The following is a 15,424-nucleotide window of genomic DNA, read 5'->3' on the forward strand; positions in this document are numbered from 1 at the left end:
CATATATATAATTTGAATTTTTGGAAACTTTAACTGTGCTGTCAACTTTGAAAAAAGTTATCCCAGTTTACTGTGTTGAGTTGGCATTGTGCAGAAATTAACAGCCATATTAGTCTAGAAATGTTAATTTTTTTTCCATTTGTACAGGGGTAACGCACTGTATTTAATATGTAAGGTCTTATTTACGTGGGTTTGATTACAGAAACTAATATTCTCTAAATAATGAAAAAAAAACTAGCATGTCAACCTCCACCTACCTGTCCGTCATCAGCAATACTAATTTCTTCCCCTTCCATTCATCTCTCACCCCTTTGCTCTGCTGTTGTCCACCCCTGGACCACTGCAATGCCTGCCTACCCCTAGACCCCTCTGCCCCTCTGCCAGGCTGACGTTTGCAAGGTGCATATCTGACTGTATACTGTACACTATCCCTGGCCCAGCATTGTCTAGAACCCTGCATTACTTTAGGGATAAAAAACAATAGCTGCAGTGATGTGAAAGGTCCCATGTGGCCTGGACCCTGCCTCTACCCTCACTCGATGCCTCTCTGTGGTCCAGCTCCAGTTGCCTCCATCAAGCTCTCTGTGCCAGATCTCCTGCCCCACCCCAACACAGGCCCTTCCAAGTGCTGCCGCCTGTGTGGAAGCTCTCTCTTCTGCCCTTCACTTGGGGACACCTACTCTTCTTCTTTCGTCTTGAGGCTTCTTCCTGAACCCCAGGCCTACAGAGGGTTCCTCAACCTTCAGTCTCCTGGAACCATACTATTTCTTCACAGAATGGGGAGGCATTAATTCACTGGTGTGGTTAATAGAGTTCTGACTGTTACTCCATGAGCAGCAGGTTCCAAGAGGGCAGAACCTGTGCCTGATTTCTTTATTGTGCTACCTGGGAGACCAGCACTGGGCTTGGTGACCATGTCTTTCTAGACTTCCTGACTTAAAGTCATAATGGCAAACCTTGTAGAGAGGAGAAAGGGAACCACAGAGGTCAGAAAGGTCAGAAAATATGAGGTTAGGTTAAACCAGCCACAACTTTCACTTTTTTTTTTACTCTCATGGGGCCAAAATCTCTGTCCCACCCCTTGATGCTACTACCCTTTGCCCGGACAAGGTGAATTTCTGTGAGATCATAGACCCTGACTCATCTTAAATCAGTTCCCCTTTACTTTGCTCCTGTTGAAATCATTTTTAAATTCCATAGGTACCTGTTCTTAGTGACGTGTTGCCAGATAACTGCGTCTGTCTTTGCATTATTCAGTTTTAGGAACGACTCTGAGGCTCTGCTGTTGTCATAGGAAGAGCTGATTCTGATTCCACTTTCCTACAGATGAGTTCTTCAGTCACAGCTGTGCTCCTGGGTCTAGTCCAGATTCTCAACTCTGTGCTTTGTGTGGTGGCAGCAGGAACTCAAGCCACATGTGTGCTCCCAACAGCCATGAGTGCTACTACGGCTCCAGTGGGGCTCTCAGGTGAGTGGTGTCTGTCCACTCCCTTTATGTCTGTACCACTCTGGTGAGCCCTCATTGTCTCACCCTTTTCATCAGCCCAGCAACTTGGTGTTGGTTTAGAAGGAGCGAGAGCTATAGCACAGAGCTGCTGTGATTCCGATTAGCCTCGGCAACTGAAGTCTAGCCCAGTTCTGGAGAACTCTCTTGCAGGACCAGGTGACTGAGGGAGCCCAGGACTCTGGAGAAGAACAAGAGTGATTGGTGGTTTCAAAGCCAACTCCCTGCTTCTACTTTTGCTCCTTTCTTCTGTGTGATTATAGTCAAGCCATAGAATGTTAGAGCGCCAGTTTAAAATCACAAGAGAGACACCAGACATTTTTCTTCTTATATGTGGTTGATGGATATCTTCTAAAAATAGATATTCCTAGGCTCCTCCACCCATCCAAGAGATACTTATTGAGCACTTAGTATGTGCCAGGTGCTATTCTATTAGAGGAGTTACAGCAGCCAACAAGACACACATAGTCCTATCTCTGTACCCCACAAGTCCCATGGGAAGAATAGGACAATAAACACAAAAAGGATAAGACTCTTCCCAAATGTAAGGGCTGTGGAAGAACAAAGGGGGTTATTAGTCAGGGTTATGTCACTATAACAAGACACCTGAGATAATCAGCTTATATGGAGGAGAGGTTATTTTGGCTCATGGTTTCAGAGAGGCAATGAGGCCTGAGAAAATCTGGAGGAAGAATAATACAGGAAGAAGGGCCATCAAAGACAAGGGCATGGGGTGAGGTGAGTCATGGGGTGCTGAGACCAGTTGAAAAGGTCTGTGCGGTCAGTGTGGAGAGGGAAGGGTCTGGTATGTGACCTACTGGAGCAGCAGGTGTTGCCCTGATAGGTAGATCTGTGTCTAAGTGTGATAGGCAGTGTTGGACACTGAGGCGGTAGGACTTTGTTGTCTGAATAAGAGTATGTGGAACATGTGTGAGGCTCTAGAAAGGACTTTTATTCAGACACCAGCAGTCCGCTTCACCCTGCCCTCTCCAGAGTTTTGCTTCTTTCATAAGCCATACATAAGTTACAGAAATATATGCTGAATGTTAAAGCTAAACTGAAAATAGTTTAATTTTTCTTTACAGTAGAAAGTACATCGGTATCAGGTTCACTCCCATTTTGATACCATTTTGATGGCAATACAGAGGATCTGGAATTGTTCTCTTCAGAAATACATCATACCACAATAAAGGACCCCAGAAAGGACAATCCTAGCTTCAGGCAGCTCCTTCTCCATGCGTCCTAACTTTTCCCTGTTCCTAACTTCATGTCTCAGTAGCCATCGCTTCTGCTGACCCTCTATCCATTGATCCTATATTCTTCCCTGATTTCACTCTCATCATGTCCTTGTTTTCCCTCACTTCTCAGCATATTTTCTAGAACCAGCCACGATCATCATTACTCTGCATATATCCTCAGTTCCTAGTCCCCCACCACCACCTAGCTGGTGCCTATACTGCTGGGATGGCCTTCCTTTAAAGTGTGAGGGCAAATCTCAAGTGAGCCATGTCGCTAACCCCTGTCCCCTCAAGGAAATTATCCCATAATTTCTCTTTTCCTCAAGTCTCCAGTACTTCCCTCATGATCTACCATACGTTTCTTTCCTATTTGTCCACCAGAGCCCACCATGCAGCTGAAACCATACTTTTATTCACCAAACACCTCCATGCTGCTAAATCTCAAGGCCAGTCTTTAGTCTTTGCATTACTTAATCTACCAGAATCATTGGCCCTGCTGATTACTTCCTTCTGCTATATGTATTTTCTTTCTTGGTTGCTAGAAGACCAGACTCTTGGATTCCTCCCTCCCTCTCCTGATATTGCACCTCAGCTCTTCGCTGGCTTTATTTTACTTTCCAAACTTCTTTCCCAACATGCTGACATGCTCCAGGGTTCCATCTTTGCAAGTCTTCTCTTTTCCTGCACCACCTTTGGTGGTTTTATTCAGTCTCCATGTATGTATACATTAGCAGTTCCCAAGTTTGCATTCCATTTTTGCTGTCCCCCAAAACTCCAAATAAAACTCCAGACTCATGTATTCAACTACCTACTGGTTATCTCCCTTGACTACTTAACCACTATCTGAAATTTAAACATACAAAAGTGAGCTCTTGAAATTTTACACACTGCCAGGTGCTGTAATCCCAGCACTCGGGAGGCTGAGGCAGGAGGATCGCTATGAGTTTGAGACCAGCCTGGGCTACATAGTGAGTTCCACTACATAGTGAGACCCTGTCTCAAAAAACGAAAAACAAAAAAGAAATTTTACACAGTGCTACCTTGCTGCATTCTGCTCAGAAACCTCATTTTCCCTTTTGGAAAAAGAGTCAAAACCTTGCCATTATTTATGTCTTCTCTATTCTCTCACACTTCGTATGTGTATGGTTTATCATCAAATCACGCCGGTTCTACCTTTAAAAGGTACTCAAAATTGACCCCACCATCCATTTCTATTGATACCACCCTGACTCCAAATATCATCATCCCTCCTTTGATTTTATAATAACCCAACAGGTCTCCATGCATTTTCCCTGTTCTCTTCCTCCACACAATACATCACCTAGAGTTCAAACATAAATCAAAGCAACAGACTTCTCTACTTAGAGCCCTCTGATGATTTCTCATATCACTCATAGTACAAGTCACGGCCCTTGTTTGTTCTATAAGACCCTTTGTGATCTGGGAGACCCTTCCTGATCTCATCCCTACTTCCTTTCCCCGTGTACTTGCTGGTCCAACCATCTTGGCCATCTGGTTCCTTTAGGAGCTCACACACCCTCTTCTGAGGACCTTTGACTTGCTTAACCCTCACCTGGAATGAATGCTCTTCCTCTTCACCTCATCGCAGCCGGTTCACTCAGTTCCTCTTGAACTTCTCAGGGAAATCTTCTCTTGCCAGTGTCTTTAAAATTTCATGTCCTTTTTCTTGCTTTATGTTTTTTTCTTCAGCACTTTTTCTGAAGCATTTGGCGTTCTCATCTTGTTTCATGTTTCTCCAGTAAAATGAATAAGAACTTCTTTGGTGTGAGAAAACCTTGTGAGAACCAGGCTATGCCAGGGGGAAGTTTTAGTAGATGCTCTGGGGCTTCCTCTATGTAATGGCTGGGGGCTGAGTATCAAGAGGCAGCCAAAATGCTTGAAAGATTGCAGTGCCAGATAATATTCAGGATGTGCACCCCCAGATAAGCAGTGAATGATTTTTTTTTAACTTAAGGGGACACTCTGTGTCACCTGAGTGCACCTCTCCCCCTTTCTGCACCTCTGCCTCATCTGTTTCTTCCTGTAAGGTGGTTTACTCTATTTCTCAATCCATATGGACCAGCAGGCCCAGTGTTGTTTATAGCACCTCAATTGTAAAGGAGCAAACACACAACATAATACGTTAGTCCCAATTCCAAGTAAAGGGGAGGGTGTCATCCCCTTCCTGGATGAAAGCTTCTTGTCCATGCAGCTCATGCAGTGAAGTGACATTTAAAGTCACAGCTGCCTCCACTATGACCATGTGGATTGAAGTGGGCTGAGGCACAGGGAGTCAGTTCTCAAAAAAGGAACAATAAGCAAAAGAGAGCTGAAAGCCACAATTTTGAAAGTAAAATTACACAAATTTGTGTGTTTTCTAGTTTTAAAAAATAACATTACAATCGTATAGAGTGGCTGAAGCACAAAAATGAAAAAAGACATAAGTAGAAGAGAATAGAGTTCCCAGGGAGAGCCAGAGATATAATGCAATTTGGTATTTTACAAGGATGACTTATAAATTGCTGAGGAAAGGATGAACTTGAGAGATAACCCAGAACGATGCTGAGAACTGGCCCTGGATCTGGTGACCCTGGCAGGACCACACTGAGTAAACTGGTCCTGGAAGCTGGACTGGAGAGGGTCAGGAAGGGTGATGTAAACAGGCACTTGTGGTAAGGAAGGTGGATTACTTTTTTTTTTTTTTTTTTCAGCATTTGGATGAGCAGGAAAGAGGAATCCATTGCTGGGATAGTGTAGGTTCAGGGAAGGGCTTTGGGTTTTGAAATTTTTAAATGAAAGACATATAAATGCTGGTGAATAATTCCAGTAAACAAGGAAAAGTAATCATATGAGAGAAAGAGTATCCAACAGAAAGTTCCTGTGAGTGTGGGCAGGGTCAGGATTCAGAGCACCTCGTGAACACACCTTTGCTGAGAGAGACCATCCTTCTCTTACCTGCATGGTGGGACACAACCACTGGGAACAGGCTGGCAGGTCTGGAGGACAAATGCAAGGAGAAAGTCACGTAATGATTTCTGCTGTTCACTGGGAAGCAGGAGCACATGTCAGAGTGTGTCAGTGTAGCGGAGAGGGGAGGGTGTGGAGAGACAGAGGTTTGTAGAAGGTGGGAATACTTCAGAGCAGGTATGTGGCTGTTCTCACACTTGAACAGAACCTCCTGGAGGCTTGTAAAGGCCAGTTCAAGGGTTTCACCTCCAGAGTTTCTCACCCAACAGCAGATCTGGTGGGGCAAGTACTTGAGTTTCTAACAGATTTCTCCTTGGTACTGATGCTGCTGGTTCCTAGCCCACAGCTTTGAGAACCACTGGTTTAAAGTAGAGCAAGGCTGGCAGGAAGGCCCAGATGAAGTTAAAGATAGGGAAGTTCTCTGTCTACTCGACCTTAAGGGGACCTAAGATAGATGATCATGACCATCCAAGAAGCAATTCTATGAAGGGGTATGAAGGAAAGAAGTAGGGTGAAAGAGTTCAACAAGTTTGAATGGGAGTAATTGATTTTAGTTAGGTATAGAGACACCTAAAGTCAGGAGAGATCGAGACCTAGAGAGGTACTCCTGACCATTAGTCATTTCCAACTGACTGGATCGCACAAACCTGATTTTTAAGGTGTTCAACATTACTCATAAATAATACATCTTAAACACAGAGACACAATTTCATGGGATTAAGAGTGACCAAATGTCCAGTGAGGCATGTCCATTTTTCTTAATACTATATAGACATGTGAGTGAGATGAAACTCCTTCAAAGTCACAGCTTCCACACAGATTATAATCTTAATGTTATGGATGTTGGCCCAATCAGAGAGTCAACCCTTGGATGTGACTGTTCCTAGGAGAATACGAGCTTCCACTCTAGACAAACTGCTCACCATCTGAAGCAAAGACCTAAACAATGGCTGTCCATGAAGAAACTCAATAGGCAGCTCTCTCTTTTTATTACTCTCTCAACTCTAATGCCCAGGGATGACATGGGTGCTATGGTTGCTTGTGAGCAAGCATTGGACATATAGAAGGGATGTGACTCCCTCTTGATGTCTCCCTTTCATGCCTGCTAACCCTCCCTCTCTTCCACTTCTGCTCCTCACTGACCTGGCCCTTGCTGTTCAGGTGTCTGGTCCAGAAGGGAGACGTAGCCTTTGTGAAGCACTCCGCAGTCCTACAGAACACTAATGGTATGTGCCTGTGCTTCCTTTCCTACCTTGGAAAACTCTGAGTCTCCTGTGTGGAATCACTACCAGCAGGATAATTGAGGAGCTTTATTAACCCTATCAGGATCTGGTGACTTATATTAATAATATAGGATCATAACATTTTTAACTTAGGAAATGAGAAAATTCTTCCTGTCTAATTCAAGACTTGAGTGGGGGTGTTGATTATCGCTTTAGTCATGGGCTCAATGTGCAGATAGGCTTCAAGTCTGACTCCTGTGATTTATGGCATTCTTTATATATTCTGAATGCAAGTTTCTGCCAGCTGTACATATGAAAAAAATATCCTGTCCCTCTCTGTGGCTTGCCTTTTCATTTTCTTAATGGTGTCTTTTGACTGGGCATTCTTACTTTTGATATAGTTCAATTTATTGATTTTTTCCCCTGTTTGGCTAGGGCTTTTTCAGGTTTGTTTTAGGAAACCTTTGCCTTTAATAGGACTAAAAACTTTCTAATCAAAAAGGATCTGAATTTGTGGATTTTTCTCATTTTATTTGTGTGTGTGTGTGTGTGTGTATTTGGTGACGCCCACGCACTGGTGGTGGTCTCCTACCACAGCGAGGGTAACTTGACCAACACCTGAGGCTGATCCAAGTTTCTCGTCCCAGGAAAGAATCTCGAAGTGTGGGCTAAGGATCTGAAGCAGGAAGACTTTGAGCTGCTGTGCCTTGATGGCACCAGGAAGCCTGTGACTGAGGCTCAGAGCTGCCACCTAGCCATAGTACCAAATCATGCTGTGATCTCGAGGAAAGATAAGGCAGATTTTGTTCGCAGGATACTCTTCAACCAACAGGTATAGGCACAGAGGGTCCACTCCCTGCCAGCTAGGTGCTTAGTTCATTTGTGGAGCTGCACAGGTGCACCCAACCCAGTCTCACACACTTTCTCCCTGAGCAGTGAGACCTGAGTCCCCTAGACCTGCCTCTGATTACTGCTGGTGGTTATGATCACTTCCTGCTCTGGGGATGTCTAAGATTGAGGAAAGTTTAGACATGTGGTGCTTGCTTGAGACTCACTTGAACAGATTTGTTGCACCTTTTTGACTTGTTCAGTTACTCCATGAGAATTAACCTTTTCTCTCTTCTATGGCAGAGGTAAAGGAGTCGGCTCAGTGCTCTTCTTTCCAGGCTGAGCTTAAATGAAGGAAAAACAGAATGGAAGTTGCTCTGCCTGACCCATGGGTGGACACAAATGTGTTTCCACAAATTGGGCAGCCTGGGCACGGTCTTGTTTTATTTACATGTGTTTTAATGTTTGCTTGTACTGTAGAATAATGGTATCCCTTCTGGGAAATAGATACATCTAAATAACATATCCAGATAATACTAGGGAAAACCCAAAGCCTCCTCTGCCTTTTGCACTAGCACTCCTCATTTTTGGAGGTCCTGCAAATGAGAAATTCGTGTTTAGTATATACCACCTACACAGCCTAGTTAAAGGATCATGACCCAGGAAAAGCTGTCAACATAAGAGGTTCTTGTTTTGGCCTTTTAATATGTTTCTGCTAGCTTGAACCACTGGTGGTATAAATGAATCTGATCACTTCTATTGGTCTTTTTACTAATAAAATTCATAAAAAGCCACCCAGTGGGATAGCCATGCACCAGTGATACAAACCACCTGCCAGGGAGATATACAAATTATGGCCTTGTCATTGAGTATGTTAAAGGACAACTTCTACACGGACAAACTGTCACCTTGGCCACAGGGAAATGAACAAAAGAGGAAAGGGGAGGGGAACAAAAAGATGAAAATGGCTGGGATCTTGGGGCTGATCCAGATCATAGAAGAAGCAAGGTAGCAAGGGCTCTAGGAAGCAGAAAGACAAGGAAATATGGTGCAGAAAGTGGCAGCGGTTGGCCAAATAGTGACAAAGTAGCAATTTTGGAGCTTTTTCTATTTTCCAGCTAGTTTACATTTATCATCTTACTATTTGGTGTTATTATCTCATTTACAAATGAGTGAACTGAGGTTCACGGACCTCAGTGGAGAGTTTCCTAAAGTCAACAGCAAAGAAAAGATAGGGCCAAGATTTGAACCCACCAACCGTGCTTCTACCATGCTCCTCCTAAGCTGTTGCTAAGTCTTGGGTTTCCAAGAGGCAAGTTGGGCAGTCCACAGACTTAGATCTTCCTAGGCAGAATCCACAACCCCAAGCTTTGTGGAGCCCAAGGTCACTCACTGTCTGTATGTTTGGCCCAGGAGCTCTTTGGAAGAAATGGATTTGAATATATGATGTTCCAGCTGTTTGAGTCCTCAACCAAGGACCTACTCTTCAGCGATGATACCGAATGTTTGGCTAACCTAGGGAACAAAACAACTTATGAAAAATTCTTAGGGCCAGAGTATCTTTCAGTCATGGCTAATTTGAGACCGTGCATAACCTCTGGTAAGTAGAATGGAACATCAAGGAGAAATAACATGGGGATCAAAGTAAACATGTTTGTATTAAGGACTAGGGGCCAAATCCTGGGCTAGTACAAATAGGAATGCAAAGATATGGAGGTTTCCTTCTGCCCAAGGAGGACTCAGATTCACTGATGAGGCAACTTAATTAGACCTCAGTGAAAGACATTCTCTGGAAAAGGACAAATTGTTTGAAGGAGATATGAAGTATAGTAGAACTTGGGATCACTTGTGACTGAACTTGTTTTCATGTATGTTTCCTCTTTGTTAATAAAGTGTAAAGGAGTGTGAACACCTCAGTGTAGGGAGAGGGCTTGAGAAGTGACACATACTGTACTGTATACACCACTATAGAAGACACCTGTCAGTGGTTTTAAGTAAAACGTATAAACAATATTAATAGAAACAAATAAAGCATAGTTAATGTTACAGTAGGCCCTTTCTAGTTATGTATAGTTTAGATGGCATAGCTGCCTCAAAAACAAGGAAACCGGGGGAATAATATTAGAGTTAGGACATTGGAATTGTTGAGAGTGTTCCTAATTTTTTGTTGAATTATATATGTATTGGTGATGAGAAGAGCAGGGGACACGGAAAGCGCAGGTATTCAAGGACATTAGTTATGTCAGTTAGGGTGAGGAATATATCTGTATTTTTAAAGATCTTTATTAACTACCATTTACTTTTAGAAAATAGGAGCAGAACTGTGTTTAGTAAGCACTGGCAGCAACTGATGGTCTTTCTCTTGTATTATGCTCCACAGAACTTCTGGATGTCTGCCTTTTCCACAGGAATTGAAAGTTGATGAGAGTGGACAGCCACACAGACGCCAGCAGCCTCAATAGGCAGGAACAATTCCATTCATTTTCATGTGAATGTCTGGCAGCATCACTTACCTAATTAACTGAATTATAATTGTGCAAAAATTAAAGTGAATAAAATTATGTCTTAGAAACTTCATGAAAAACTCAGTTTTTTGGGAGAAAAGATATTTCTTCATATTAAAATTATGCTTCTGCATTTAATATGTATTAAAGGGTGGCCTTTTAAAAGGACTCTGCAGGGGCCCATGGATTTAGCTCAGTGGCAAGCACAAGGTCCTGAGTTCAACCCCCCGGTACCAAAAAAATAAAAAAGAACTCTGCAACATGACCTCAACTTTTCTTCTTATACTTTGATTATGTTACCCAAGAGTCGAGTCATCCAAATATAATATAATAAGGTGTGGCTTCTTGTCATTGTTCTTTCCTGAATGCTGTATGCATTCAGTGAGGTCTTTCCACTGCAACTGCTCAAATCTCATATCTCCCCTAGCTCTGGAGATCTTTAAAAGATGTCCAATTTATGATCCCCCATTAATTGCTCTTTCTTCAGCATTTGCTCTTTTCCTGGCCTCTTGGGGTAACTTTTCATACATAGTTTAATATATCGCTCACAATTCATAAAAACCCTATGCACATTTCGTATATCTTTCTCTGCACACCTCTCTCTGCTGCATTATTGCACCCTGTGAATTCTGCTTCCCTCACCCTCTCCTACCTGATCTCTTCTTCCTTGGCACAATGAGACCAGCATCGCCTATCCTTGTGCTGTATTCTGAGAAGTGCTTCAAGGCAGAAAGTGAATGAAAGCGTATTCATCTTCTTCTGCCTCTCAGGAATTACATCCAGATACTCTCAAATCACTGAAAACATTCACTGAATGTATTTGGCTCTTTTTCTATTAATTTATGATGAAAGGTCTAGCCCAGTACCAGACCTCCTATCAGGAATCTACCTAAAAAGGGCCAGAAACCTGGGTGACAACTTGGAAAATTTAACACATCTTAACTTGGAGGAGCTGGGATCAAAGGTGTGCTGGTGTAGCCTAGGGAAATGGAAGGAAATGATGGCTTCATAAAGGATCCTTAGGAAACAAAAACAAAAAACCCTAACTCCTGAGTTCCAGCTCAAGCTCCTTATTTGTTTAATGAGCTACCAAGTCTTCTCCCCCAGTCCATTTAACTGCTGGGGCTTAAGAACTCAATTTAAGGCTGGCCATCAGGAGAGACCCTCTTCCCAACCTAGAATTTAGTTCCCAGAGTCAGCAGGAAGAGCCCAAGAATTTCTAGGGACCAAAAACTCACATCTGGCAAACACATTTTTCACATCTGGTCCTACATTGCCTCCCAGCAGGATGTCCCCCAGGAAACTATAGGTATACTTATCTTTTATGCTGGGGCTTCTGGAAGATGCTCCTCTTTACAAGTCATCAGGTTCTGCTGTCCAAAGCCTTAGATGCTGTTGACTCTAAGACATGAGTTACTGTCATCTGCTTCCTTCACAAGGAGAACAAATTTGTAGTCTTAAGTAATAGAGCTGAGTCACCTTTGAATGTTATAGGAGTCTTTTGTTGGCACAGGTGATTACTGTACCTCATCTCCACTTCCTCCCTATTTTAAGAATTTGAAAAGAAGGCTAAAGATTGAAGTACTCATGGACCCACTAAAAGGCAGGGACTCATCCTAGTAACACACACACACACACACACACATTTCTGCATATAACTTGTTTGTACATTCATTGCTTCAGTTCAGTGATTCTTCTGAAATCTCATAATCCCTTCCCTCAAGGGAAAGCTGGGGATGGAGGTTTGTTAATCTGTTTTGGGTTTTTGTTTTTTTTTTTGGTACCGGGAATTGAACTCGGGTCCTTGTGCTTGCAAGGCAGGCCACCGAACCGCTGACCTAAATCCCCAGCCCTGTTAATCTGTTTTTAAGTAGATGGTACCTAATGGGGTTGCTAAAACCTGTTGAATTACGCATATAGACTAATTGTATATATTTACAAAAGCCTATCTATGGGTAATATTTAGGACAACTAAAAAGGAAAGATCATTTGATTACAGAAACCAATAATTGACATAAATTGTTTATAAATCTATAAATCTGTATAGATCAGAGGTTTACTTGGGACACTGGGAATCCAGTGGACTTTGATTGTCCTCTTTCCATGGAAAGTGGGAACATTTTGCAATGGCATTGGCTGTGGGAGCAGTAGAGAGATTGGTGTTTTGTTTGTTTTGGCCCTGGGAGCATTGGACTCTGTTCAGCTTAAATAGTCATCCGTCTGTGGGTCCATCTGAAGATCTTGGAACTCGACTTCTCCTGTTGAAAGAGCAATGAGAAGTAAATTCTGGAATGAGGTTGGGACCAAAATGTGAATGGCACGTCCCAAGAAAGTGTGTCACATGACAGTGGGAACACTTTGGGACATTGAGCCCAAATTCTTAGGTTCTAGAATTCCTTGCCTGCAAGGCAGCCTACCAGTTATATCCACTGACAGGGCTCCGTTTTCTTGTCTGTAAAATGAGCTTGCTAAACCAGCTTCTCGGGGTATGTTTTATTGAAAGGTTGAGTACAAAGGAGAGAAGCAGCCATAAAGAAATCAGGCAGAGCCACTTCATTAATGCACTGAGTGTGTATTCAGTATGTTGTCTGTGCTAGGGGTTCTGTAATAGTGACAGTAGTATTTACCATCTATTAGTGACTGTCACATGACAAACAGGGCCAGCACTTCAATAACAATGCCAGTAATCTCCATTATGACAAAGGAGGTGTTTGTATTCCTTTTACTAATGAGAGAATAGAGCCTAGGGCTAGATAAGTAACTTGTCCAGTACCATGTACCTTTTAAGTAACATAAGATTGAAGTCCAGTTTTTTAATCCAACCCTTGCCCATTTTGTTATTCCATAGACTGCCTATGATAGAACCTAGTTCCAGTCCTCAAGAATAGACAAGTGGATAGAAGGAGAGCACAGGTAATTGATACACAGAAAAATACTGCAAGGAGCTATCTGCTCTATTCTGTAGAATGTATTCTCTAGGATCTAGCTGTTTGCATCTTGTAGAGCTCCTTGATATAGAGGGAGTTGAGGGGCCAAGCTTAGGGAAGCTGTGCACATAAGACTTAAAGGGGGTAGATATTTTTCAGAATGTAGAGAAAAAATAAGACAGAAAATAAGAATCTTCAGATTACTATACACCATAAGTAACTTAATTACTAATTTAGACCTCACAATAAGTTTATGAAGTAGGCATTAGTATTCCCATTTCCTATTTGGGAAAAGAGAGGCACCGAGAGCTTAAGAAACTTGCCTAATTCACTATCCAACCTGAACACTGTAAGGTATACAAGCAAATGAAAAAAGACTCTCCAGCTTTAGAGGTGTCTAGTCACGGAGTGCTGGCACCATGATCTCTTGTGCCAATCTTTGCAGCTGGGATATCTTCCTGTGTTTACTGATTACTCCCCTACCCACATTACATTGCTGCTTTGCATAATGTAAGTAGTTTCCAAATGCAAATCTGGGAATTAACTTCACTTCTGGGAGTAAACTCCTCTACGTGATATTCAGTATTTGATTTCCTGGCCCACTCTATAGAAGGCTACTCTCAATCATCCTGCTTTGTCTCTTAGAAGTTGGTGATTAAAGCGGTTGCTGTAACAGATGTTGCCTGCCTCACAGTTTTCTGACTCTACCCTGCCTTGGAGAGCACTAACCCAAGGCCCTGGCCCTGAACTCTGATCTCCTTTCCATCTTTCCCAGGTCTTTCCAGGTGTCCTGTAAACACAGCATACTGAAGAAGGCCAGCACTCCTGCTTGCCTGCCTTTGGTCAGGGACTTTTGTCAGACTTCACAGAGTCCACTCAGCTCCAGGGTCAGTGGCCTTGCCAGCTGTTGGCTTATTGGTTAGTTACAGCTGGGTTAAGTTGAACATTATACTGACAAGGAAAGGGTTTACTTAACAAGCCTGCTTACAGAATGGATTTCTCTGGCTTTTGAAATGAAGACAAATAGCCCCTATACGCTCCTCACTCATTACAGAAGAATGACTGAGTAGAGGAAAAGAAGCCCAGGGCCTCCTGACACTGGAAGAGTCTGAGCATCTCCATTCAGTTCTCCATCTGTTCCACACATCTCCTGCTCTCTGCCCTTCACAGGGCTGTCTGGACTGTGGAGAAAAAGATAAAAAGACCTCCCGTTTCCCTTCTTGTTCTCTTGCTCTTCCTTTCCCTCTCCCCTTTTCTTTCTTTGCTTTAAAAACCATATATCATTCTCTTCCCTTTCCTTGACATGGCTGGGGCAGTGGCACCTGAGAGACTCAGGTCAAGAGGCAGCTGGAGGATCAGAAGATTGATTACACAGAAGAAATCAGCAAGGAGTTAAGGATAGGGAGTCTACAAGGACCCAAGTTTCTCACTGCCAGAGAAGGAAGTTCTGAGCATGGGAAGGAAGAAATCCACAGTATGTACTGAGGGATCCAGTTAGAATCGGAAGAGTCATTGTGAACTCATAGTTGGCAGAGAAGGAGGAAGGGAGGGAATGAGTGAAAGAGAAACTGAGAGACAGACACCAAAATAGGTGTAGATATAGATATATGTGTATATGTTAGACACATACACATTCTCTAGCTCTGCCAAAAGTCCTAGTATCAATGACTCCAAAAGCCAGCATTTGATTTTTAAATAGCATTCTCCACTAGAAGGTAATTCTCCTTAGAGAATGAAGTTTCAGAAAGAGGCATTCCAGGGCCCACACAGGGAAAATACAAAGCAAGCCTGAATATCTTATTGTGCCAGAAAGTGAAGTGTTTAAAAAAGGATGGGACTTTATTAAAAAGTACACAGGAACTGGCTGAAAGGCTGCCCACTGGCCAAATATGCAATCATCTGAGCATTAAAAGACAGTCATGGTTTATAACCAAGTAAAGTAAGAACCCGTAAGTCCATGCTGATAATAAAAAAAAAAGAGGTAAGTGTATGAAGAAAGGAAGATTCTTTCTCACTTTAGAGTACTGATAAATATGGACAGAATATTAGAAAATCATTTGGCAACCAATATAACACTAATTCTGGCAGGAATCATCAACGAATGCTAAAACTAGTGGATGAAAGTCCATGAGGAAAAAACCCCACATTAAATAGTTTTAAAGTATATCCCATAGGGCTAGGGATTTAGCTCAGTGGTTCCACTGCTTGCCTTGCAAGAGCAAGGACCCGAGTT

The 15,424-nt window shown here is 42.7% G+C and overlaps 1 protein-coding gene across 2 annotated transcripts in view; it reads left to right on the forward strand.

Moving 5' to 3' along the window:
* LOC104863160 (inhibitor of carbonic anhydrase) overlaps positions 1-10,490 on the forward strand; it is a 42,100-nt gene extending 31,610 nt beyond the window's left edge. For both annotated transcript variants that reach the window (XM_010625482.2, XM_010625483.2), the window contains 5 exons: positions 1,327-1,468; positions 6,871-6,935; positions 7,580-7,764; positions 9,174-9,360; positions 10,141-10,490. In XM_010625482.2, coding sequence (XP_010623784.1) covers positions 1,327-1,468; positions 6,871-6,935; positions 7,580-7,764; positions 9,174-9,360; positions 10,141-10,175 — 614 coding nt within the window. In that variant the 3' untranslated portion in view covers positions 10,176-10,490. The remainder of the gene's footprint in view (positions 1-1,326; positions 1,469-6,870; positions 6,936-7,579; positions 7,765-9,173; positions 9,361-10,140) is intronic.
* Positions 10,491-15,424: the final 4,934 nt, after the last annotated feature.

The sequence above is a fragment of the Fukomys damarensis genome, unplaced genomic scaffold, assembly GCF_012274545.1.
Source record: "Fukomys damarensis isolate Sample0158 unplaced genomic scaffold, DMR_v1.0_HiC HiC_scaffold_37, whole genome shotgun sequence".
Taxonomy (NCBI): Eukaryota; Metazoa; Chordata; class Mammalia; order Rodentia; family Bathyergidae; genus Fukomys; species Fukomys damarensis.